Here is a 24,887-nt window from a genome sequence, read left to right as displayed (position 1 = left end):
TCCAGAACGTACTTACTTGATATGTAGAAGAATCCACAACAGATCATGCATCAATGCTATGGAAATAAACAGAAATCTGATCCTTTGCAGGACCGCTCCTTCTTCTCAACCAAACTATCCCACCCTTTTTTTCTATTTGATTTTTCTATTCTATTCTATATAAGACAATGTCTGTGGAGCATTGTGCATGATACCAACATTGTATGTGATATTACAGAGAATAGAAGCTATGTGTGCATCTTCTCTATTGTCATCAATGATAACTTGAAAAGGGGGAGAAATATCATGGGAATGGGACTCTCTGAGCAAGGGAAGGAGAGAGAAAACCAGATTCTATCCTGTTTTGTGGGAGAGCTGGCAGTTTAATTTAAATGTGGATCTTGAAATTCTCTCTTTTTATCGCCTTGCCATGACCAAAGGATACAACAGAGGAGCTAAAAAAAATAAAAGTTTCCAAAATAAAAGTAAATGTTAAACAGAAGAGGGAAGAAAAACGAACATAACCAAAACAAATGAACTTACCATACTGCGAGTGAATTTTTCTAGGGAAGTTCTACGACCTTGCTCATTCTCGGGCTTTAGAAGGGGAAAACAAAGTTAAGAAGGGGGGAAAAAAAATGCCAAAACCAAAAAGAAATCAAACAAACAAACAAAAAAACCCCTTCAGCTTACTTCGGCTTTAGAAGTGTTAGCAAAAGAAAAAAAAATATTAAACATCTCAAAACATAGGGCAAGTGCTGTTTGCAAGAGCAAAGCAAGAACTTGGTGCAATCATTCAGTAGCTGCTTTTCTTTGGGGAAATGTGGCTCTTCTTTTTAAAAATATAGCTATGGACACGTAGCCAAAGTTACATATATCAAGAAAATTGGATATAATGATGCATTCTGCAGCTGTCGCGTGTCTGTAAGTCTTCAGGAACTAAAAATCAACATTTTTTCAGTCAGAAGATAGCGGTCTGGATTTATGAGGGAATCATCCACTCTCTCTGTCTCTGTCATGTATGCAAGAATAGCCCGAGGTAGAACAGAACAGAATAAGAGAGGATATGATGAGCCTGGTCCTATTCCACCTTTCCAAATTTATCTATGTGGACATTTCTATTTCTACCTTTCAATGACAAAATCAAATCCAGGAGGCTTACAAATTAAATGATATTCCTTTCTGATGTGCTGGATGTTATATGAAAATTGATTCCTTTCTGCTTTGCTGTGGTGTACTATTCAAAGTGAATCCCATTGTATGCTCAGTTAGACTTTGTGGTTGTTAGTCACAAAGTCATGTCCAACCCATCACAACCCCATGGACAATGTTCCTCCAGGCCTTCCTGTCCTCAACCATCCCCTGGGGTCCATTTAAGCTCCCACCAACTGCTTCAGTGACTCCATCCAGCCACCTCCTTCTCTGTCATCCCCTTACACTTACTCCCAAGCAATTATGCATAAGGCTGCTGTCGGCATAAAGGTTTTGCCAGGCTGCATACAAAACAATCAAATTACTATTTGTTATTTTTGTTATTTGGAAGCTGTAACTATAAAACACAGGAATTTTACTATAATAAGAAATTCACCAACACTATAGCTGTATTACTGTCCTCCAGAGAAACATGATTCAACTCATCTGGCATAAAACAAATCTTATTAAATATGAATGAAAGGGTAATTTCCCAGCAAGCAGGCCATTTAGTTGAATAAAAGAATTGTAATGTTCAGGGGCAAACCCATCAAGATATGACCTAAGTCAATTCACAAGTTTCAGGGGTTGAGAGATGGATTTGTACATACATTTGGCATCATTACTAAATCAGCACAGACTTTTTTTAATGAACAGAAAAACAAGCACTCAATTTTAGTTCCCAATTTCTGTTCATTTACTACTTATTATTCAAATTTATATCTCATTTTCACTGCTAGTTCCTCCAATTTTACCCAACTCAAAACATATTATGTTAAATTTGGAGAAAGTTAGTGGCTTAAACACATACTCAGCTTTCATGGTTGGGAATGCAACTGAAGCTGCATTCCCAGGACTTTAAAATACCAACTCTCTTTTTCCTACCTTCTCAGGGGAAGAAAAAAAAAGCAATGGTATATAAAACCAGGGAAAAGCATAGTGGCTCTAACTGCAAAGCTTCTCTTTGTGTGCTAATTAAAAAAAAGTAAAAGAAAACACTTTTCTTTGGAAATAAATGGGTTTATAAAATATACGGAGTACAAGAGGTGGTCTTCGCTTAGAGACTACTTGCATAGCTGTTTAAACTGACAATAGTGTTGAACAAGTGGTATTTACAACTGACCCTCATCGTTTTCCCTCCATCACAGTGTCCCTGTGGTCATATGATGACCATTTGTGGATATTTATTTGAGGAAGACTTATTTGTTGGCTTCCTATAAGCAAAGTCAATAAGAAAACTGGCAGGAGAGCACAAATGGCATCAATGTGATATGCCTGCTTAACAACCTGTGATGATTCGTTTAATGATGGCAACCAGAAATGCCATAATTTCTGTTGCTAAATGATCATGTAACATTCTGCTCCTAATTGCTATAATTCTGCTCCTAATTGCTATAATTAACCAAGGAGTATCTGTACAAGCTAAGTGTTTCGGAAAATTGTCTTTCTTGTTTTTCAGGGCTACTATTACACTCATCCAGATTGAAGGTATGTGTGTGTGTGTGTACACGCACACACACACACACACACACACACAGAGAGAGAGAGAGAGAGAGAGAGAGAGAGATACACATTTTTTTTTATTTAGGTTCTTGTGGAACAAGAGTGGAAAAGGAAGGGGAACTTCCGGTTTGAGCTTCTTCGGCGACAGACCAAAACCGCGACTCTGCACGGTTTTGATCCGTGCTTGCTGCTGGAGCGCCCTGAGCTGGCTGGTTTTGGGGCTAAGCCACCTCATAGCGGTGGTGAAGAGGGGGGAGACTGCCTGCAGGGTTGAGAAAAGCTGCATCTCTCCTCCTCAGCTGGACATTACTCCCTTTCCTGAAGGCGGCTGTAGCGATGGTCAGAAATGGCCACCCCAAAGAAGAACTGGACCGGAAAAGAATGTGCAGGAGGAAGATAAGAAGAGAAAGTTTTGGTTGACCGGGTCAAACAGCAAAAGCAACAAATAAGGTACCCTGGAATTTAAACTATAAAAAAAAAACACTGTTCCCAAAGAAGATTCTCAAGCAGCGAAGGAGAAAGAAAAGGGAAAGGATTTGGTTTTTTTTTCTCCTCTTCCTTTCCCTATACTGACAGCTAAGAGACTTAAGCAAGAAATTGAAAAAAAAAAAACACTGACATCAATAGGCATTTAAGCTGAAAATAAAATGTCAAAGGGATAATAAAGATTTCTGGATACTTAAAAGCTTTTGAAAGCAGGAAAGGAGAGAAAAAGAATAAAAGGGCAGGATCTGGAAGGAGGAAACTGCCTGGAATTAAAAAGAACTTACAGTAAAATCTCAACAAGACTTCTAAAAGATACATTTTAACTGAAACATGGCAACAAAATAGTAAAACCCCAGGAAGAGAAAGTGAAAAAAGAAGTAAGAAGAAATAGCTTGGGAGTATTTGGATTACTTGGTGACTTCTAGATTTTTGGTTACTGCATTTGAATGACTAAAATCAATCGGGTGGTTGTTTAAAAGTGTTTAAAATGGCACCACTTTTAGAAGAACTGAAAATGGAACTTTAAAAGTACAAAGAAGATGCACAAGAAGGGAGAGGTTTTTTTGGCTTTCATATTTCAATTCTTAGAAATGGAGATTTGGAATTACGAGAAACAACAAAAAATGCCTGCAGAATAAGAAGATTGGGACAAAGAAGGAGCCATCTTTAATGAACAAGTAATTTTATGTGGGGGAAAAAAAGGAAAGTGGGGAAAGAGAATGAAAAGTTTAAGATTTGGAAAAACAAACCCAAAAAAGAATAGTTTGAAAAATAAGTATAAAATTAGAAAGCAACAGAAGAGGGAAATGCAGAAGAGAGAATTAGAAGTAGAGAGACAAGAGGGTAAAAAGGGGAGGGAGAAGAAGAGAGGGAAGAAAGAAAGGAAAATACGTTATAAAGGACAGAAACAAGATATAGAGAAACAGGGCCTATTTAGAGATAATGGGTGAAAATCTAATTGAAAAACGGATTCCGCAAAGGTACATAAGATAGTATTGTTATATTAGAAATAGAAATAATTTCAGAAAATATGAAACAATGCATGATTAAAATGATGGATAAAATAGTTAACATAATTTAGTGGAATGTTTGTTAATAAATAAATGTAATAAAATGAATATTTAATGATTTATAAAACATAAGTGAAAAGAAATAGGGGAAAAATTGATTATGGAAAGATTATACGCGTCTCCAAGGAAGTATGGTATTTAATTGAAAAGAAATGTTAAAGATGTTAAGACTTTAATGAATATTAATGATAGAACTGAATTGGAATGGAATGAGGGTTTTAATTATATATATTTATAATCCTTTTTTTAAAGAATATAGTATGTATTTTAAGAATGTACCAAGCAGAATTCGATTGGAAGTTATGTATTATGTATTATATTTAATGTTATAACCTAAAGGTATACATTGAAGTTTAAATAAGAGCTGAATGGATAAAATTAAAAGATATAAAGGTGTCATACTCCAATTAGTAACTACAGGAGAAAGTTTGTTTAATGAGAAAAGATAATATGAAATTGAAACAGGACAGCCAAAAGTATAAATATAATGATTTGAATTGAGATGAGATAATCAAAATAAAGTTGAGAAAATTAAAAGAGGGGAAAAACTATATAGAAAATGCAAAATAGTAATAAGATATGGAATAGAACACAAAAATGAGCATGAAATTGAGTTTGTGTCTGTATAAAGAAGTGTAACCCAGGACCATACTATTTTCAAAAAAGATGTTTTACTTGTATTATGTTTTTTGTGTGTGTGTGAAAACCCAAATAAAACTAAAAAAAAAAAGAGTGGAAAAAGGAGATGGAAGATTGATTCTCTGATCTGCCTTAAATGAATATCTTGTCTTGGCCTTGGATGTAACCTATTAAAATTTTCTGAATTTCTTGTTAGCATGTTCAGTTATCATGGTGGGAATTGTAGTCTGACACAGATTGAGGAAGACTGAGATGGAAGAAACATAAATGCTTCATCACAGCTGCTTTTAGGGAAATAATTATAGGACACCTTTATCAAATCTCTAAATGTCTATGAATTTTTTTTTTTTTGATTCCTGGAATGAAACTGATGGAACCAGTCTGGCATAGACATAACTAGAAAAGAGGTCTGCAAAGCAGTAATTATGGACTTTCAGATATGATATTATGAGGAATGTGAAATCATTGCATTTTTGAATTTTTCTCTCATATTGTCTCATATCGTCATTATATAATTTTATGTATAAGACATTTAGTTGCTGGGGCCAAAGCTACATGAACATTTCTGAAGTTCTGTTTCCAGAAGCCAGTGTGCTCATATTCCCTTTCCTAACACTTCTTACAAAGCATTTAAGTAGAAAGCGGGGTGGGGAATAGGATTCCAAATCTGCAACAGTCGTATTGAGCTTACAGCCCTAAACACTATACTAATCCTAAAGACTATAGATCCTTAAGTTTACAAACAGAACAATTCTATCCATTGAAGCCTGGATGAATATATTTAATTACTGTAAATATAGAATCCAGACACAATGTAAAATGTAAGGGAAGGGCATGTTGGGCATGGTTACTTAGAGTTAAAATAATTAGGAAATCCTTCATTCTAGTTAGCTGCGGGAAACTAAATGAGAATATGTGGAGCCATATGTTTACTTTTTAGCTCTTTATTCTTCCTTTTTTTCCCTCTGTTCTCTGTTCCTTCTTGCTCTAATCTACCAGCACTGAGTCCTTTAAAGCATCTATTGTCAAAGAGTCATTACCTCACATATGGACATTCTTGCAAGCAAAATAAATACATGGATTTAAAACTACCTAGGGCTAAAATTGAGCTTGCAGTAGCAATAAAACCTTACTATGAAAAAAACCCAACCCATGCAATTAATTGGAACTAATCTAAGGAATAAGCCATGTATAGATAGGGAAAAAGGGGGTCACAATGAGTGAATGCTACACTTAGAGGAAAAAAGGATACATGGTCTGAAATACAGTGGAATTTTGTTTTAATTGGCTAACCTGGAGAAGTTGACTATTATTCATAAATGTTCATTGCCCATCTATACAAGTATGTCACTGCCATCATTACATTATTTGTGAAATGATGTTATCTTATATATGATGCAAAATCTTGAGTTGCATCCCATCAACAGGCCTGCGTTACATGTGAAGTCTCATCACTGCTAGAGTCTTCAATTCCACATGCTGATAGATGAGACAAACTTGGATGAGGCCTATTTGACCCTTATGTCAAGAAAGGTAAATATCACCATTTCAGAACAATAGGGAGTCAACCATTTTAACTAACTCAACATTTTTCCTGCCAGTCAGGATTCAGGGGTTGGGTGTCTGACCCAAACTTAAAACATCTTCTGAACTGGTTTCTTTTTCTTCTTTGACCTGAGTCTTTTCAACATTTTTAAGAGACTAAATACATCTTCTTTTGCTGTAGTAATACTCACATACACCCTTCTCCATTTGGGGACTAAAATGAAAAGACAGCACCTGGAAAGCCAAATCCATGTAATGCAGCATTCCCCAATCCCTCCTCCTACTTCTTTTTAAGAGTCATAAAATAGTAGTGTTGAAAGAGCCCATTTAGACCATCTAAAGTCTAATCCCCTCCATGCAGGAGGTTAAGGCATCTTAACAGATGGCCCTTCAACCTTAGCTTGAACATCTGCACTAGGGGGGAGCCATGTCTCCTCTGGAGAAGAGCTCCACTGCTAAATTGCTCTTATCATGAAGACTTTTTTCAATATTCAGACTATGCTGCTCTATAAAAAGGGATGTGTATAATCCTATCTTTGAAAAAGACAGTAGCTAGTGAATCCAATCTACTCATAACCACCATAAGACAACAGTGTTAAAGATGCTTATCTATAAATATTTACTGTGTAGAGCAGTGGTGGGATTCCATTTTTCTTACTACCGGTTCTGTGGGTGTGTCTTCAGTCATCTCCAGTCAGAGCTGGTATTTGTCGGTTCTCTGAACTACTCAAAATTTCCTCAACTGGTTCTCCAGAACTGGTCAGAACCTGAATACCACCTCTGGTGTAGAGTCAGGATTTTGGGCTACTCTTAGATATCCAGCCCAAGTACTATGTTAAATTCATTGAATGAAATCTGATATTTCTTTGTCATGGGACCATTACAGAGAAAGTCAACAGGACTTATGACCAATCACCTAAGCACTGAAGACACCCACTGAAACAATCCTATCCCAACCACAGCCACAACACTGAGTACCGACCACCAGCTATGCAGGCTTGTACAAGAGCTTAACATCAGTATAGAGAGGAACCACCAAACTAGATCAAGTAAAAATGGTCTAAGGGCCTTTGGCTCCTGTTTCCCCATTCCATCCAGACTTAATAACACATCTGCTGTTGAAAGCCCTCTGAATTCCATTTCTTGGATGTGAGAATGTCTCTTCAGCTTCAGAGCCTCTATATGGCTCCCACAAGAGCAATCAGCATGTAAAATATAACTCTGAGAAATACTTGCAAACTCTTGGTGCAAAAGAAGTGCTGAAGGGTTCAGTGAGTGTCACGGAAGTATTCTACACATTCTATCCATCCTAGCTGTTCTCTATTGATGAGACCATAGAAATATGCAGATGGTAATCTTCTTGCAAAAACCTGTACCAAAAATAGTCTCATGCGTACATCTCTATTCCACTGCCAAAAAGATCTCCACTGCTCAGGAGAGAGTGACCCTATCCAGTCAGCATCAAAGCTTTGCTCATGATCACCAACTGTGCTTCAGAGTTCCTGTGCATACAGGGAACCAGTAGCTTGTCAGAAATAGGTTCTAAGAATTCTGATCCTATTGGAATTGCAGCAGAGATTTGATTAGGCTGATTGAATTATGGGATCATGGGAAAGCAGCAACTAGCAGAGGAAAGCAGAGAGCCAAATGGAAAAAGCGGAGGACCCATTCTCTAAATCTCTGTACAAAAGCACACACACACACACACACACACAAACACACACACACTTGAATATGGGAAGTGGGACATCATTTCAGATGACTATATATTATTTAAACCTAGTCACAGATGAAAATTAAAATACTTTCAGGTCTCTGCCCCATTTATTCCTAAATGCCTGATTTAGGATTTGAGTCCATACAAGAAGCCCTTTGTTGTTTTATATAGTAAGGACAGAAAACAATAATGAGCACAGCACAGCATGCTGACATGAAAAGAAAATAATAAGATGTGGCTGGATAGAGGAATAGTCAGAGGAGCGTTTAGTATTCGTTTAAAATAAAATAATAATAACAAAAGTCTATATACACAGAGTGATGGTGGAAGGGAATGGCATTCACAGAAAATCAAAAGCTGATAGAAAATCAAGAGGAAGGCTTCACGTAAGGCATCCAAAAGAACAACCATGAGATTAAACAGAAGGGGGTGCTGCCCTGCTTCCCAACGGTTGCTACGCTGTATGACAAGATTATATGTTATTAAACTGGATGGCATTTGTGCCCTGCAAATACCTAGAGTGGCCTTTTGCAACTTAATGTTAAAAGATGGTGGAAGAGCCATAGTTCATTGATAGAGGGCAGTCATGTTAATCCGGGACACTTTAAGTTAGGAGATGCTGGACAGCAAGGTTGGGAGAATCTATGGACATCTGCTAAGATGGGCAGACTTTCACAAGGCTTCATGACAAATCATGTCACCCAGCTTAGAGCTGCTTCAGTTTCATCTCCCTATCAAAGGATGTCCAGTTCCACTGAACACTGAGGTGGTTTATTCGGATGCCAAACATGGAGCTTTAAGAAGAGAGAAAAACGCTTTCTCAGTCCTCAGAAGAAGGAAAGAGAACAAGCCTTGGTCCATAACAAAGAACAGAACATTCATGTCCACACAGCAGCAAGCAGCAGCAGGCAGGAGTCAAGAAGGACTTGAAGAAGCAAGCATGTCCTTCCCGATAGATACCTTCTTCTTTGCCAGCAACAAGTCCTGGTAAGCATTGGAACGGAGGAAACGTGCATAGCTGTCACTCTTCATCAGCTTGTAAATATGTTCCTGTGGGAAGAGAAGAAATGACAGGGTGAAATTTGCTTTGGGACGCTGTTCAACAATCTCCAGGCATCTACGAGGAAAAAAAAGTGAAATATCAAAGCATAATTGAACAGTTCCCCACAAATTTCTAAAACATGGCGATAGATGTTCCACAATGGACTATCAGCCAGATGGAAAGAAACCTTGGCCTGGCTTTGTTTCAGGATGGAAGGAATAATTATTTAAGTAATCGAAGGTTTCTGCCATCTTTCAATCCAAAGGGCTAAATAAAAGGGGTTTTTTTTTTGCACAATACTGCCTTTCAGATGTTCATTTTTAGTATTCAGAATCTCTAATGCAGATTAGAATCACCTTAGGTGAGATAGTAGGATTCTAACCTCTTGCTCTCCACTGATTGTATTAATACAAGAAACATGTCCTAGTTCCCAAATTAGATCATTTGAGGAGTTGGTGATAAAAAAAAAAATTAGGTGCACACATGTGGAGGTGACACATATGCACACTGAGATCTGCACAAAGCTTAGTTAAGCTTAGTTAAGGCATACAAGAAATAGGGAATTGGTTTTGACAGGGAAAATGAAATAATTTTTGCAAGTTATAGCTAAATGTCAAAAACAAAAGAACCTAAAGCAAATAGGTGGATCTGTGTACTATGTTTACTAAAGCGGGGGAAATGGAGCAAGAAATGTTAAGGTATGCAAATGCTGATAGAAAAATAGACCGGAGTATGTGGTTCAGTACAGTATTGTATTACAGTGAATAAATATTTGTTGAAAGAAGTTAAAATGCCTGTCTATAAAAAAGTGGGTTTGCCCATTTTTGTTATCTGGAAATGAGATTGAATGAACTGGACTGGAGCATTTACAAAGACTGAAGCTAAAATGGATACTGGATGATTATGGTCTGAATGCAAAAGTTTGAGTCCAGTATAAAATAAATATGTTGAAGTGGTTTGGTTATATAGACAGAATTAATGAGAACTGAATTGCAAAGCCATTTGAATGAAAAGTAAATGGGTTGAGAGGAAAGAGAAGACTGAATAAGTCATGGTTGGATGGAGCTGAAGAGATATCATTATGAGCCATGTAGCATTCAAGATTAAATTAGCATTGGTCTACCATACTACTATTCATAGTCCTAGACCAATACTCATAATATAGGCATAATAATATCCTTAATAAAATTAGCACAACCGTTTGACCAATCTCCTATGATATCGCAAGGACAGGCCATCTGGTACTTTAATCTAGATTTATAGATTACAATTTATATGAGTTCCATCTAACATAATGAGAAGCTTGTGATCATGTTATAGCTGAAAAATTGCTCTATGCGCATTATTATGTTGAATCTCATTCTAGCTTTGAATGGGCTTGGATGGCATTTTTCGGTCTAAAAACAGACTGTGCTGGATTTACTTTGATGTGATACCACCAATCTAACCATGCTGGATCTTTCCCAACCTTTTTATTTTTCCTACTGCTATAATTTGACATGAATGTAGATGCATTAAGAGAAATTGAAAGGATGGTTAAATGCATTTGTTCAAGAAGAGCCAGGACAAGCATCAAATATGGACCTTTACAAGATGCTGTAGCCATACCAGCCATACCAGATTTATTGATTTTATAACCAGCTGTCTGCCTGAAGAGCAATATATGGAGTAATCTTTAAATAACCTAGTAAATAGGTTGGCCTAAGAGTCAGTTGCCATGGAAGTTCTACATAGCTAAGACTGAAGCTCTTTTTAACCCTGGTCTTCCTAATTCCAGTCAAAGACTCTAATCAGTGTTCCAATCTGGCCCCAGCTTTGTTGTTTCGACAAGTTGTCTGACATGTCTCTCCTTGTTCATTAGTGTGCTCATGCATGTAGATCCATATGATGAATAGCTACATGCACAGACCTATACATTAATTAGCTGAACATCTGGGAACTGTTAAACAGCAACTCTCTTAAATAGATTTTAAAATGGATTTATTCTAAATTGCTTACCACTTTATTAAGCTTGGCATGTTAATGAAGAAAAGGCCTAGAAGGAAATCAACAAATGACTTAGAGAAAGTTTCAGAGTGCAAAGTTTCAGGGACACTTTTTTAGACAAAATGTTGACACAAGTATGGCAGTAATGGTTTTTGCATGAACACAATTTTAGAAGGGTAGCTGCAATCTTCTTTGCAACCCACTGAGAAGGACATCCAACTGTCCCTGACTCAACATTGCTCCTTTTCCTGGACCTGATGGATCTGCTGTCTCCAATGGCTCCAATTTGAATGATGCCTTCAGTAATAGCTTAGTCTTCCATATACTATGCACCTGATCAGGCTGTAGCTAGAAATATGTTATCGTGTGATAATTCACTATATTAGCCTATGGAGCTGGTTGTATCTGCTGATAGCTGATATGATAAGATATGTGGAGCTTGCAGCCCACATGAAAAAGAAGCAATTAGTGTTTGAAAATAGAGGGAAAAACAGATGAGGAGACATAAGCAAGTGCTTTGGAAAAGGATTCCCAGTGAAACAGGTAAACATCAATTTAATGATTCTGCTTCAACAATTCATGAGATTAATTCTAACACTGTCACAAAGTAATAGGCTATTATTTTATCATTCAGAGTGATAGTGATTACACACATACAGACACACACACACACACACACACACACACACACACACAGAGTTATAGCTATAGATATAGCTATAGTTTGATCTATCTGTGTGTCTGTCTGTCTATCTATCTATCATCTATCTATCAAACTATAACTACGGTAGTATTGAGCCAAATCCAGGGTTAGATTTTTAAAGCAATAGCACTTAGACTTATATACCACTTCACAGTGCTTTACAGCTCTCTCTAAGAGGTTTACAGAGTCAGCATATTGCCCCCAACAATCTGGATCCCCATTTTACTGACCTCAGAAGGATGGAAGGCTGAGTCAACCTTGAGCCTGGTGAGATTTGAAGTGCCAAATTGCAGGCAGCTGGCAGTCAGCAAAAGTAGCCTGCAGTACTGCACTCTTAACCACTGCACCACCACGGCTCTAGTCACAATATTTCTGTCAACTATTCAATACATAACCTTTTTAAAATATGTGTTTCTGTTTAATGACATATCTTTTAATGTATGCATTTTTTGACAAATAAAAAAATCCTTAAAAAGACCTCACTTTTGATGGCCATTTTAACCAGCAAAATCACTAAGAGAAGACAGGCATGACCATGAATAACTAAAAAGGCATTGTAAATATTGATTTTTGAGTTGCAAATAGATTTTAGCATGTAGGCAAATTTGCAAATATAGAACCCACAAATTACAAAGATTGTCTATATTTGGAGACCTACATCAATCTGTCTGTCATTTTGAGATATTTCTATATCTCAAAATTGTCACCCAGGTGCAATTCTTACTATGTTTAGCCAATCATTGAAGGACTTTTTATCTTGAGTTTTCATGTGAGTAAAGACTGTTCCTGCCCTTTTTTAATAAAGGGGGTTGTTTTACTTGTGAATAAGTGGTTTCTCATTGCTTGCAAAGGCTGGGTCAGAACAATAAAGACAACTCCCAAAGCATTGGAAGTGCCTGATCTATCCAAGCCTTCCAGTAAATCAGGCACTACCGAGTTATATCTTTTTCCAATGAAAATGGTAGCCTCTCCTGCATCTTTTTTTCCCCCTAAATTGAAGCTTATGGGATGAAAAGAAAATGGTTGGGTTTCCTTTGTGGACAGAAGGTCCTATGTAGAAGGTCACAAACCCAGGGAAGGCGACATCAGAAAGAAGGGCATGGGTTTTTATGGCATGACAAAGTTAAAATTAATGTGATTTTAAAAATCACTATGTGAAGGAGTTGCCATATTGAGAATATGAAATAAGTACAATTTGAGGCTGTGCCCAAAGATACTTTTATTGACCTCAGCACAGGGAAGCATTTTATAGAAGAGAGACAGCAGAGAGAAACTCTATGAAGTTTTATAAATGCAGCATGAATCAGAAATTAAGATGAGGTCAAAAGAACAATTGGAGAAGAACATAGTTTTCAATGGTTTTCATATGCACAGCTAAAAGAAAGAAAGGTTCAATATGGATAAAGGGACAGGTGGAATTGAAAATACAATACACAGTCTGAAATGGAATTATGTACAAATGAAGAGCATGTAATAGCAAAATATATATAAATGTAAGGTTTAAACAGAAGAAGAGGCTAAAGACAGTAAGACAAAATGAGGTGCTAATTTTGGATATAACATAAAAAGGAACATTTGGAGAGGCTATGGGTAATGCGTATTAAATTCATTTTGTGTCATTTAAGAGTAAATTTTGTATAGAATGATATATCATTGGTATGTGACATCAGGGACATTATTAAAAAAAGTATAAAAGTATTTCAAACCAGGCATGAAATGTGAAAAACATGAGGGGTCATTTTTTTCAGGCATGGTGAACTAGTGAGAAAGCTAAAAAAAATTCAATTCAAATTCATATAATGATGAAAAGGACTTGAAGGATGAATATTGCTAAGAAATCAGAACTTTTTATTGGAAGTCATGGTAAACTGACACTCTAAATTGTGACTACAGAAAGATTATTATATGCACAACAATGGAAGAATAATGACATTCCCATAGTAGAAGAATGGATTATGAAAATGTCCAAATTTGTAGAAATGATAAAACTGATCTGGTCACAAAAGAAACAAAAATTAAAAAAAAATTTTTTGAAGCCTTATATAGACTTTTGCTGAAAGAAGGATTTGAAGACTAAGAAAGATGAGAACTAAATGAAGGGCTAAAAGGATTTTTCAAACATTTAAGAGGAAGGAAGGACAATAACAAAAAAAGGTCGTAGGTAATCTATATTTCTTAACTTTGGTTTATTTTTCTTCTCTTGCACTTTTCTATTCCCCCCCACCTTTTTTTTTTTTTTAGTTTGTTATTATATGAAAAAAATTCAATAAGTATATTTTTGAAAAGAAATGAGGGCAACACAGTTTTGCATAAAAATGGCTTATGTTTGTTACACACATAAGTAAAAAAATATGATCTGATAGTTCTCAACTTAGCACCATAAGGGGGTCCGGAATTGAGTGAGATGTCATGTGATCACTTCACTTCCAGCTTATCTGGCTACCATTGTGAAGTGCGTATGCGGATCATTAAGTAAAGTGGAGGGCATTGAGAGTGGGGGAGATCAGGTACAGACAACAGGGCCTTACTAGCATGTGGAAATCTGCCATAGTGCATGGAAATTGCCGCCAGCAATAGATCTGGGCATCTCTCCATCCCACCATTCTTGGGGAGGCCTCCATTGATTACAGGGCCCAACAGTGAGCATAAATTGCTCCACCTACCCTCACATTTTCTATAGCTGCTGACAGTCATGCCCAGCCAATGCACAGCATGGCTTTCTAGACAGAGTGGATATCATATCTTGCACCATTCTGCAGGCATGTGCTTTTCCAAACTGCGCCCTAATTTCCAAACAACTGCACTCCTAAGTTTTCATGCTTCCTAGTCTTAAAAGGCTAGTGAACTTGATCCAGTGGTGGGATTCAAATTTTTTTACTACCAGTTCTGTGGGCTTGGCTTGGTGGGGGTGGCTTGGTGGGCATGGCAGGGGAAGGTTACTGCAAAATCCCATTCCCTCCCCATCCCACTAATCTGCTTTTCAGCTCCGTTCTCCTTTCCAGGGCAACAAAAGAAGACACAGACGATCAGCTGGGACTCGGGAGGCAGAGAATAGATGGGGGCAGGGCCAGTCAGAGGTGGTATAATTTGCCGGTTCTCCAAACTGCTCAAAATTTCCCCTACTGGTTCTCCAGAACTGGGCAGAACCTGCTGAATACCACCTCTGAACTTGATCATTCAGGAGGCTAGGAAAAATGCTATTCCTAGCCAGCCAGATGATTGTGCTCACTAGCTTTCTATGCTCACCTCCTCGCACAATAATGTTTCATAAGTTGTAGAATCTATGCTGTGGTGTTTTTTTTTTTCAGACTGTATGGGTAGCATTACAAAATGACTTCATTTGCAAGCAGTACTGTTGGGGGGGGGGGGGCATAAGGAAGGTGATAATGCTACAATAAGAAAAGTCTAAAAGGAAATCATGACCATAGAAGTGGTATGTTCAAGCTTGCTTAAGATATAACATCTTCTGCATACAATACAAGCCACATCTTTAGAAAAAAAAAATATGAGAAACACACTCGGCAAAATTCTTGGAACAAAAGGAATACACATGTTTGCACTATCAATTTCACTAAGACCTAAATAGGGATAGGGGAGATAATAAAAAATTGAACCTATAATAATAAAGTAACTACTTCACATCGATGTCGGTGTAAGAAGAGGTCCAATTTCTCTCTCCTACAGCAAGCTACAATGATGACCCTGGCTAGGTTACAGAAGGGCACTTAGCCAACAGTCCAGCATCTTGGAAATTCTAGACAAGGATTCTGGAAACAGTTGGATCTTTTAAAATAAGACAACATTATCTCTGCCTGCTGTATTGAGTAGTCAATGGAGCCTAGCAAAGCAACAACAAAAGCATTCTTCATTTTTCTTTTGTGTGCAAGTATGGGCTCTCCTCCTCCTTTCCCCTCTTAGATAATAGATAGGCAAATTCTCATTCAACCTTAGATGATGGATGGGAAGGCACTAGTCTAACTGCTCCCAGGACAATTTCTACTTTTCCTTCCTTCCTTTCTTTCTTTCTTTCTTTTCTTTTTGTTATTTTTTTTTGTGTGGTTCCAAACAAGAACCTGAAACTTCTGGCAAGACAGAAAGAATGAGCAACTAATTTTAAACTGTCACAAGAAGTAAGGTTATTTATTAAATTGGTTATTTTATAATTAGCCTTAGTTTCATTATAGAGCTTAGATGCTCATCAAAATATGCACACAGAGACATGGATAGAGTCAATGATGTAAGGAATAAAACATTACATATGGCTCTTTGACAGGGGCCATTTACAGATGGAGAGAGAGAGAGAGAGAGAGAGAGAGAGAGAGAGAGAGAGAGGGAGAGGGAGAGAGATCACCAAAATTGGGATGGTGAGTAAGAAAAAGATGCAGGAAACAGAGGGCAGAGCTTGAGTAAATATAGCCAGACTGAGAAATAATGTATACAGTTCATAAAAGGCCTCCCAACTATTTCATACAGTACTTCCATTTGTATCTGAATCCTCATTTTAATGTTATCACTAGCCAAGACTCTTATTCTGCCAATATATCCCTATGCAAAAAAAAAAAAAGTATATTTCATTGCAAAGTTAAGAGCAGTGGAAATACGGCAACTTTTTTTCGCAGCTCTTGTTCCTTTTTTCTTGGCATTCAAGAGAGGAGGTAGAAGGACCGGATGTGGCTTATTCAAGCTATTCACAATTGCAAGCATTCTACACTACAGCAATAACTTGTCAGCTCCTTCCAGAAACTGTCAGCCCGGTGGTATGCATTTGTTCACATCTTTCAGAAGTTTTAAGTAAAAAAGAACAGATGTGAAGTAAAATACTGTAGATGTGGTTTTGTATGCCTTGAAACCCAGGGCCAGCCCTCACTGTGGGTTTGGTTGCAGAGTTATTTTCAGAACAAGCCTGCATTTGAGCCTGAGCCTACGTGTGCTTATCAGGGGTATGTGTGTGTGGGTGGGTGGGGGGGAACGACTTGCAAAGATTTGTGTCTGCTGCTTCAAGATGTGAAGTCGAGAGATTGTATGCCATAAAGTCACTGGGTGCTGCAGCTATCTTGGAGTGACTGCGCAAATCAATGTGATGGATGGTGCATTTCTGCATTTTGGAGCATTCTTGTTTTATGGCCTATATATATAAGAGTCACCTGGGCTTTTGGCAACCCGTTCTGAAAGAAAACCCTGATTTGCTCTTTCAGCAGCGGTTTTTGTTGTAACACACTCAGTATTGGCTATCATTTGCCATTAAGACTTCATCCGAACTAGTTGTCAGCAAGCACTCCTCAACTCTCAAACCTGAATTGTAAGAAGAGGGGAAGAAGCTATTTAATATCTGTTGCCAAGAATCCAGACTTCCAGAAGCCCCTAAAAAGGAGTGACTGCTGGCAAGCTGGTTTAACAGCCTGCATCTGAAATGCTGAAACTCAATCCTGGCTGGGAATTCTGGGAGTTGAAGTCCAGACCTCTTAAAAGTTGTCAAGATTGAAAAAACATGCTGTGCTGTAGCTATTCTTACACCGAGACCTTTAGCCACTCTATTACCAGTTTTTCTTCTCAGCAGAGACATTACACTGCCCTTGATTTTTTTTAATCAAAACCCACCTTCCCTTATGCCTCCTTACTTTGTCCTGACCCAGTTATACTGCTCAAATCTTAATAAGTTCCTCTTAGCCAATGGGGAAACATGGGATCTACTATTACATGAATGAAACAGCAACTTTGAACAGAAGTTTAGGATAGAGAGAAAAAGGAAGGACAGGGGGCAATCCTACTGCTCCACTGCCCAGAGCTGCTGCTGTGTGGCACTGAGGGCATAGGGTTCTTCATTGTGACTCTTGCTGGCATTGGTAACTTTCTCTCACTCAATTGGATAATGTGACCAGGAAACTGACACGCTAGAGACTGAATGACTGTATTACTAGCAAGTGGGAAGGGGCATATAGGAGAGACTGGCAGGTCCTTCCTCTGCCTCAAGTTGTAGATTCCTTGCAGGGTTAGACAACTTGGTGTCCCCATACAGGTTTTAGAAGCAGAACACCTTCCAACAACCTTGTCACTTGCTATGATGGTAGGACTCACAGGGACTGTCCTTGTGAGGGGCCCCATCGGAAGCCTGTTTGGAGGAGAAAGGGGAGGAGGAGGAGGAGGAGGAGGAGGAGGGGGGAGGGGGAGGAGGAGGGGGGGAGGAGGAGAAGCTGAAACCCAGGGGCTAAGGCATTGGGAGCAGCAGTCAACCAGATGGGGAGACGCCTGCCCTAATGAAAACAGAGGTGGATCAGTTACCAACCATCAACAGGGATCCAAGGCAACAGATCCCCTCTGAAGAGGAACAGCTGCCTCTCCTACCTGATCCAAGGATAAGGAGAGTGGAGCAGAAGAAAGGATAGAAGAGGTCTGTGAGGCTGCTTGTGAGAAAGCAGGCCAGCCCTCCTCACAAGGAACTTCTGGCTTGGGATGATTTATGCTGGGAGAAGATGAATTGCAAGGAAAAACAGTTTGCTTCGGTGCTGCACACTTCCTCGGCACTCATAGACTTTTGACCATGTTTTGGCTTTGTGGACTTTCTCCTCATCTTATGGATTGGCTCTGATTTGCGGGACTGGGTTGCATTGACTGTAGATGGTTGCCTTGGGGGAACATTGAGGTGAAATTTTACTGGCACTGTTGGAGAGCCACCTATTGCAGTAGATGGGCAATAAACAGATTCTGTTGATACCTATACCTGCCAATGGGTAAGAAGGATTCTTCAGAATTTATCAGATATCAGGTTACCTATCCTAGGCTTGCTCCTTCATGCACCTTTGGCACCCATAGAGCAGAAATTGTGGCTCTGCATCACATCTATGTGATGCACCTGAGAAGTCAATTCCCTGATTCAGTTTCTGAAAAATATAGGATAGCTCCAGTAACGGTGGCCCTAACCTCATACGATACTAAATACGTACCAACATTTATAATACTAGCCCATTTGAAGGAAACTGCAGGATGAAACAGTTCCCTGCAGCAAAACTCAAAGGTAGCAGGAAAGATACCACCTAGAACCTTCTCAAGCACTGCCTGTCCTGCTTTCTCCGAAGTTTCAGAGCCATTGTGGTGGCACAATGGTCAGAATGCAGTATTGTAGGCTAACTCTGCCCACCGCCAGCAGTTTGATCCTGACTGGCTGCAAACTGCTTAAAGAGGGCTGTAAAGCACTATGAACCAGTATATAAGTCTAAGTTCTATTGCTAATTCTGGAAGAGGACCAGGAAAGAATACAAAGGTAGCAGTTGCAACTATTTCTCCTCAAGTCCATTCTCTCTTGGGCGCTGCGGTGAATCTGACCGCAGATGTTGCCAAGAGAGCGTGCGAGCAACTGTGTCCTTTCATTTGTTCTGTTGAACCGGATGACGTAATCCTTTCATCTTCCCACTCACCCATTTGAGATCTCCCTCCAGGTACCATAGTGATGGTGATTCTATCCAATTAATCTAATAGCCTCCACCATGCCATCCAGAAAAAAAAAAAGGGGGGGGGGTAAGTAAGAGAGGCAGCAATTGCTCCATCACATTTTCATGATTACTCAGCCTTTCTCTTCTCCTGGAAGCCAAAACCGAGCAAGTGATTGCAAAGAGTCTCTGTAATTGCTCACCTGCCTACTCCAATTGCTACCTGCTTGCTTCAATCTCTGATTTCCTTATTTTGACCAATGCAACAGGAAAGATTGATGGGTTTTGCAAGGGCATCCAGCAGGAAAAAGAGGGCGAGCCAAAGGAAGTGGTGGCTTAAGTAAAGGCCCACCTTGAAAAAATCATCCACTAATGAAACTTTTTTTTTAATGTATCTAGCTGGAAAATGTTGGCTTACTCTCTTTAGAGTCTTGGATAATCTTATCTTCCTTAGCATATCTATACTTTCTTTTAGTAATGTTGCCCGCTTTATACCACAGGGGTGTCAGCCTGTATGTGTACAGGCCCGCACATGTAAACTCAGACCACAATTTGAGTCAGGGGATGCTAGGTTTTACCCGTAATATCTGTTCTCATTGTAAATGTTCATAGTCAGGAAATACAACATTTGGTAGTTTCAGCTAAGCTCCAAATTATTCTCAGCTGTTTTGAAGTACAGGACACAGAACAAGCTGTTTAAGTTACAAAAAGGTGGCGTCTATCTGAACGTGTGAAAAACTTCCCAACTCTACAATGAATACATCAAAGGAACCAATGATTGCTAAAAGAAAAAGAAAAAAGCATGTCAAAGATTTTAATTTGGGCTCCTGTACTTAGCTGGTGGCTGGACTTGATGGCCTTCTAAGGCTTTGCAAAAGACTTTCTCACACAAACACATATAAGGTGTAGAGAAGGCTATCAGTGGGGTGCAAGCCAAAGGTGGTATTCAACTGGTTCTGACCAGTTCTGGAGAACCGGTAGCGGAAATTTTGAGTAGTTCAAAAAACTGGCAAATACCACCTCCGACTGGCCCTGCCCCAACTATTCTCTGCCTCCCGAGTCCCAGGTGATCGGCTGGGTCTTCTTTTGTTGCCCTGCACAGGAGAACAGAGCTGGAAAGCAGGTTAGTGGGGTGGGGAGGCAATGGGATTTTGTGGTCACCTTCCCCCAGAAGTGGGGTGGGAATGGAGATTTTACAGTATCCTTCCCCTGGAATCGGGTGGGAATGGAGGTTTACAGTATCCTTTCCCTGCCACGCCCACCAAGCCACGCCCACCAAGCCATACCATCCTTACCAAGCCACGTCCACAGAACCGGTAGTAAAAAAATTTGAATCCTACCACTGGTGCAAGCCAATAAAAGCCTTTTATGTTCATAATAACCTTATAGATTCTCCAAGGCAGGGGAGCCCAACCTGTGGACTGCAGCCCACTATCGGTCCATGGCCTATTTGCAACTGGGCCATGTGTGCGGTGGGTCAGCGCATGCAGACCATTTTTATGAGTGATGAGCACTCAAAGCCCCACAAAGTTGTGTGCATGCATGCCCCTCACACAAAACGACCCCCTCTTCCTCCCCCAGCCCCACTGGGCTGCCAACCCAGAAAGATTGGGGAATGCTGTTCTAAGGAACTACAAGTGATAGTAGCAAACGTCATCATCTTTTTTTTTTTAAATCAATTTATAAATTTCCTTATTCAATTCCTGCTCCTGCTCCAGATTGAGACTGAAGCACCTCCCACTTTACATATTAATAAGTTAAAGCTGCATTTCCCTCTTTTGTTCTAGTGCACTATTAGAAATGACATCCAAGTCCGAACCTGTGCATCTTCATATGTGTACCTCCCTGGGTCTTTGACGTTTTGGCTTGTTATTTCATAGCTGTGAGAATCCAGGTTGATGGCACTCTGGGCCCCGGGAGCGAGGAACTCTTGCCAGATCTCTTCTACTCTGGTCGCTACATCTTGCAGTGGTTGTTTTTTGAGATCTTGGACAGCCAACCAAAACCTGCATTGAGGCAACAAAGAAAGAAAATGTACCCCAGAAAAGTAAGTCAGTTGCACCACCACCAGGATTCAGGTTAGTTTTAACCCAATCTTTTTATAGCCAATATTCAACTGATATGCAAATGTCTATGGAGATTCTCAATCATCCAGGTCATAGCTGTCCCAAAGGTGCTTTTTCATGAGTCAACTGGACTTTCTACAAGGAGTATAAATCCTTCCATTCCCCCACCATCCACTCAGAGCAGAAGACATTTCTTGGATAAGACGTCGAAATGTCTTCAAAGAAAAACCTGAAAGTCCAGTTGACTCGTGAAAAAGCACCTTTGGGACAAGTGACATCCAAATTATTGCCAGACCCATATTGTAATTTCTGGGTGATTCTGAAATTAAAAAAAAAACACTTTAGAAGCCTCTCCATGCATTTGTAATACATTTCAGCCTCTCCATCGCTTTTAGAATCATGTACAGAAACCCCATGAAATTAGAAGCAGGAAATCGAGCTATTTTCCAGACAATATACTTTTGATGTGCTTACTAAGAACAAGCTGAAATATAGTCTCCCCAATTTCCTCCTTCCAGCAAGCATCTTGTGTCAAATCCCAGAGTAATCAATGAAGAGAAGGAATTCTTTCAAGCATAAATTAGTCGGTCTAGCTCAAACTCAGTTTAATATTTTTAACATTGCTTAAAAATAAGATCACTTGAGTTTAATCCTATGTTGTTCTACTTAAGCAAAGGAAGTTTGAAAGGAAAACTCTTCATCACTAGAGCAATATCATAGCCAGGGGACTCTGATTGATTGATAGATTGATTGATTGATTATCTGCCATCAAGTTGTCAACTCTCAGCGACCATAGAGATTTTTGCCCTGATGATCTGTCTCTAAACTGGTATTGAAGGTATGTGAGGCCAGTCTGCTAGAAGTTGATTTTTGCAGAAAACTATCTTACATAATTGGCGTTTTTCGCTCTTTGTTGAATGCACTCCTCACAAAAGTTTTACATTAGATATAATGTCTTTTTTTTTTTGGTTCCCAAGGAAGCGTTTTTTTTTAACGGGAGCATACACAAAGCTATATTGACACCTAGTGGACATTCACAGCAACTGGTTCTTTTGCCCCATTCATGACAACTTACGCTTCCTCCTTCTGAACTGGCATTATCTACTTGGATGAGTAGGAGTTGGGCCCAACATCCTTGGCATGCCAAGCATGAATACATCCACCTAAGCTTTTCTCTCTTTCCTCTATCTTGCTTCGTGGATCTGTCTAGTTATTTATGAATTCTTATTACGCCTTTCTTGGCAACTAGATACAAACGTGCTCTATGATAAAATTGTGGATGTATTCACACAGCAAGTCAGTCAAACATTGAGCTGATACATTTGTTGCAATGGAAAGCTTGGTCAGTTTCAAGTTTGATTAGTTTTTTGGTGGGGGGGAGGACAAAGGGTGGGAGAGCTCAGCATTTTGTGAAGACTGCCCATTTGGTTAGTATGTGTATAAAAGTAAAAGTAAGTTCATTCAGTAACCACATTGTGTGTCATATAAACCCAGTCAGAAGCATTACAAGAATATGGTAAGAATATGGTATCAGATCTGAGATTAATCATTCGCACATAACAACCCTTAGGTGACTATCCATATATGTTAAACCAGCAATTGGACCTGGAAAATCTTGGGAGATTTCTATTTTGTATGCATCTCAGGAGCAATATTTATCCAAGTCTTGTTACTTCACTTCATCGTGATCCTTTCTTTATCCTCCTGTAGAACATTAAATCCCCCATTTAACTATGGACCTCATTCACTGCTGTTAACAGTGAGAAAAAAAATTTCCCAGTCAGCCAGTGATCTAGCTTGGCCTAAGCTTTTTCACTGCGAAAAACATGAAAAGTGTCTATATGCTACCACTTCTTGTTCTTAACAATCTCTCAAACCAGCATTAAAACTATTGTTCGAAAGGTTCAGGTGGGGCTGCTATCACAGCCTTTTAAAAACAGTCCATAGTTTAACTGTCCAGTTCTCCTCCTCCTTCATGGCCATGGCAGCCAGAAAGCAACTCAAGAAACAGTACGGAGGTCAATGGTGGTGGCCAATGATGATGCATCTCACTTTGGAGATCCAGATATTTTATATTATCTATTTACAAAAACTTAAAACCAGTGGACAACCCATCCCCTAACCAGTTTAAACACATTGTTGCAGGAATCCCTCCATAGACTGCAACATAGGAACGTGATTGGCAAACATTTGCAAAAAGCCGGAAGGTTCTGGAACAAACTATATAGCTTTTCTTGGCAGCTAACGGAGAATGAAATGCAGAGAACTTGGGGACAGCTTGGGAAGGTACCAGATAAAGTGTTTAGTATAACCTGCCCTAACTGGGGGTGTTTTTCCCCTCCCAGGCAGCCATTCTGAGTAGGAATTTGAGGAAAGGGGCCTTAGAACCCAGAACAAAGCTGTGCTGTTATTACAATGGCTTATATATCAACCTGAAGAATCCAGGAAAAAAACAGTGATCCACGAAGCCATCTCGGGGACATATGTGATACAACATAAACCAGAGACAACAATGTCTGCTGTCCTTGGAGGATCAAAGGAAGGAACAGAAACAAAGTAGATCCAGTTCTGCTTCAAAACCTAATAAGGAGAATATAAATGCTATTTCAGGTGTTCTGGGGAGAAAATATGAGTGTTAAATGACAATGTCTGTAGCATTTATTATTAGTTTATTCACTTTTTTATTTTATTTTTAGTATATGGCATGTGTTAGCCAGGGATCACCAAGGTGGCTGGCTGCCTCTGTGAAAGGAATTTCTTTGGGCACTGTTATCTTTACCCATGAGATGCCTGAATGCCGGTAAGCAATCGGGGGAGGCTCCTTTCTTGTCCTTACACAGTTTATTCGCTCATAGGAACCAAGCCGCTGACCTCAGCGGTGTGCAGGCCCAGTGCCTTACCAGGTGAGCCACCACGTCCCCACTAGTTTACTCACTGTTTGTGGTTGATAGTCATCACTGGTGGTATTTAAAAATGTTTACTACTGGTTCTGTGGGCATGGCTTGGTGGGCGTGGCAGGGATAGGATACTGTAAAATCCCCATTCCCTCCCCACCCCACTAACCTGCTTTCTAGCTCCGTTCTCCTGTGCAGGGCAACAAAAGAAGACCTAGATGATCAGCTGGGACTTGGGAGGCAGAGAATAGATGGAAGTGGGGCCAGTCAGAGGTGGTATTTGCCGGTTCTCTGAACTACTCAAAATCTCTGCTACCAGTTCTCCAGAACCTGTCAGAACTGGCTGAATACCACCTCTGATTGTACGTACTGCCTGTCCCTGACCATGATTTTCACAATAGGAGATAGGAGTTACCTAGTACATGTCTGGCATCTGTTTTAATCTATATGAAGCCACTGATTGGCCTCTTTGGCACATTTCCTTCCTATGCAGCACCCAAATGGAGTGGCTGAGAAAAGGACTGCTTTCTGAGCACACTCCTCCACAGGTCTGGAAGTGTGAAAAATGCTTTTTTTAAACTCTGAAATAATCCCTGACTAGCACCTTCACAAGAGTATTAAGGAACTTTGTACACCTAGAAG

The 24,887-nt window shown here is 39.3% G+C and overlaps 1 protein-coding gene across 4 annotated transcripts in view; it reads right to left on the bottom strand.

The window, feature by feature from the left end:
- Positions 1 to 24,887, bottom strand: part of RGS6 (regulator of G protein signaling 6) — a 224,125-nt gene that overhangs the window by 10,817 nt on the left and 188,421 nt on the right. For 3 of the 4 annotated variants that reach the window (XM_087921736.1, XM_026709036.2, XM_087921738.1), the window contains exons 15-17: positions 21,105 to 21,291; positions 9,091 to 9,180; positions 523 to 576 (exon numbers count right to left, since the gene is read on the bottom strand). In XM_087921736.1, the coding sequence (XP_087777862.1) occupies positions 523 to 576; positions 9,091 to 9,180; positions 21,105 to 21,291 (331 nt within the window). The remainder of the gene's footprint in view (positions 1 to 522; positions 577 to 9,090; positions 9,181 to 21,104; positions 21,292 to 24,887) is intronic. The other variant, XM_087921737.1, reaches the window with a different exon arrangement.

The sequence above is a fragment of the Pseudonaja textilis genome, chromosome 1, assembly GCF_049901715.1.
Source record: "Pseudonaja textilis isolate UNSWEBS1 chromosome 1, rPseTex1.2, whole genome shotgun sequence".
Classification (NCBI taxonomy): domain Eukaryota; kingdom Metazoa; phylum Chordata; class Lepidosauria; order Squamata; family Elapidae; genus Pseudonaja; species Pseudonaja textilis.
The sequence above is the reverse complement of the archived record's forward strand: the minus strand, read 5'-3'. Positions and strand labels throughout refer to the sequence as shown.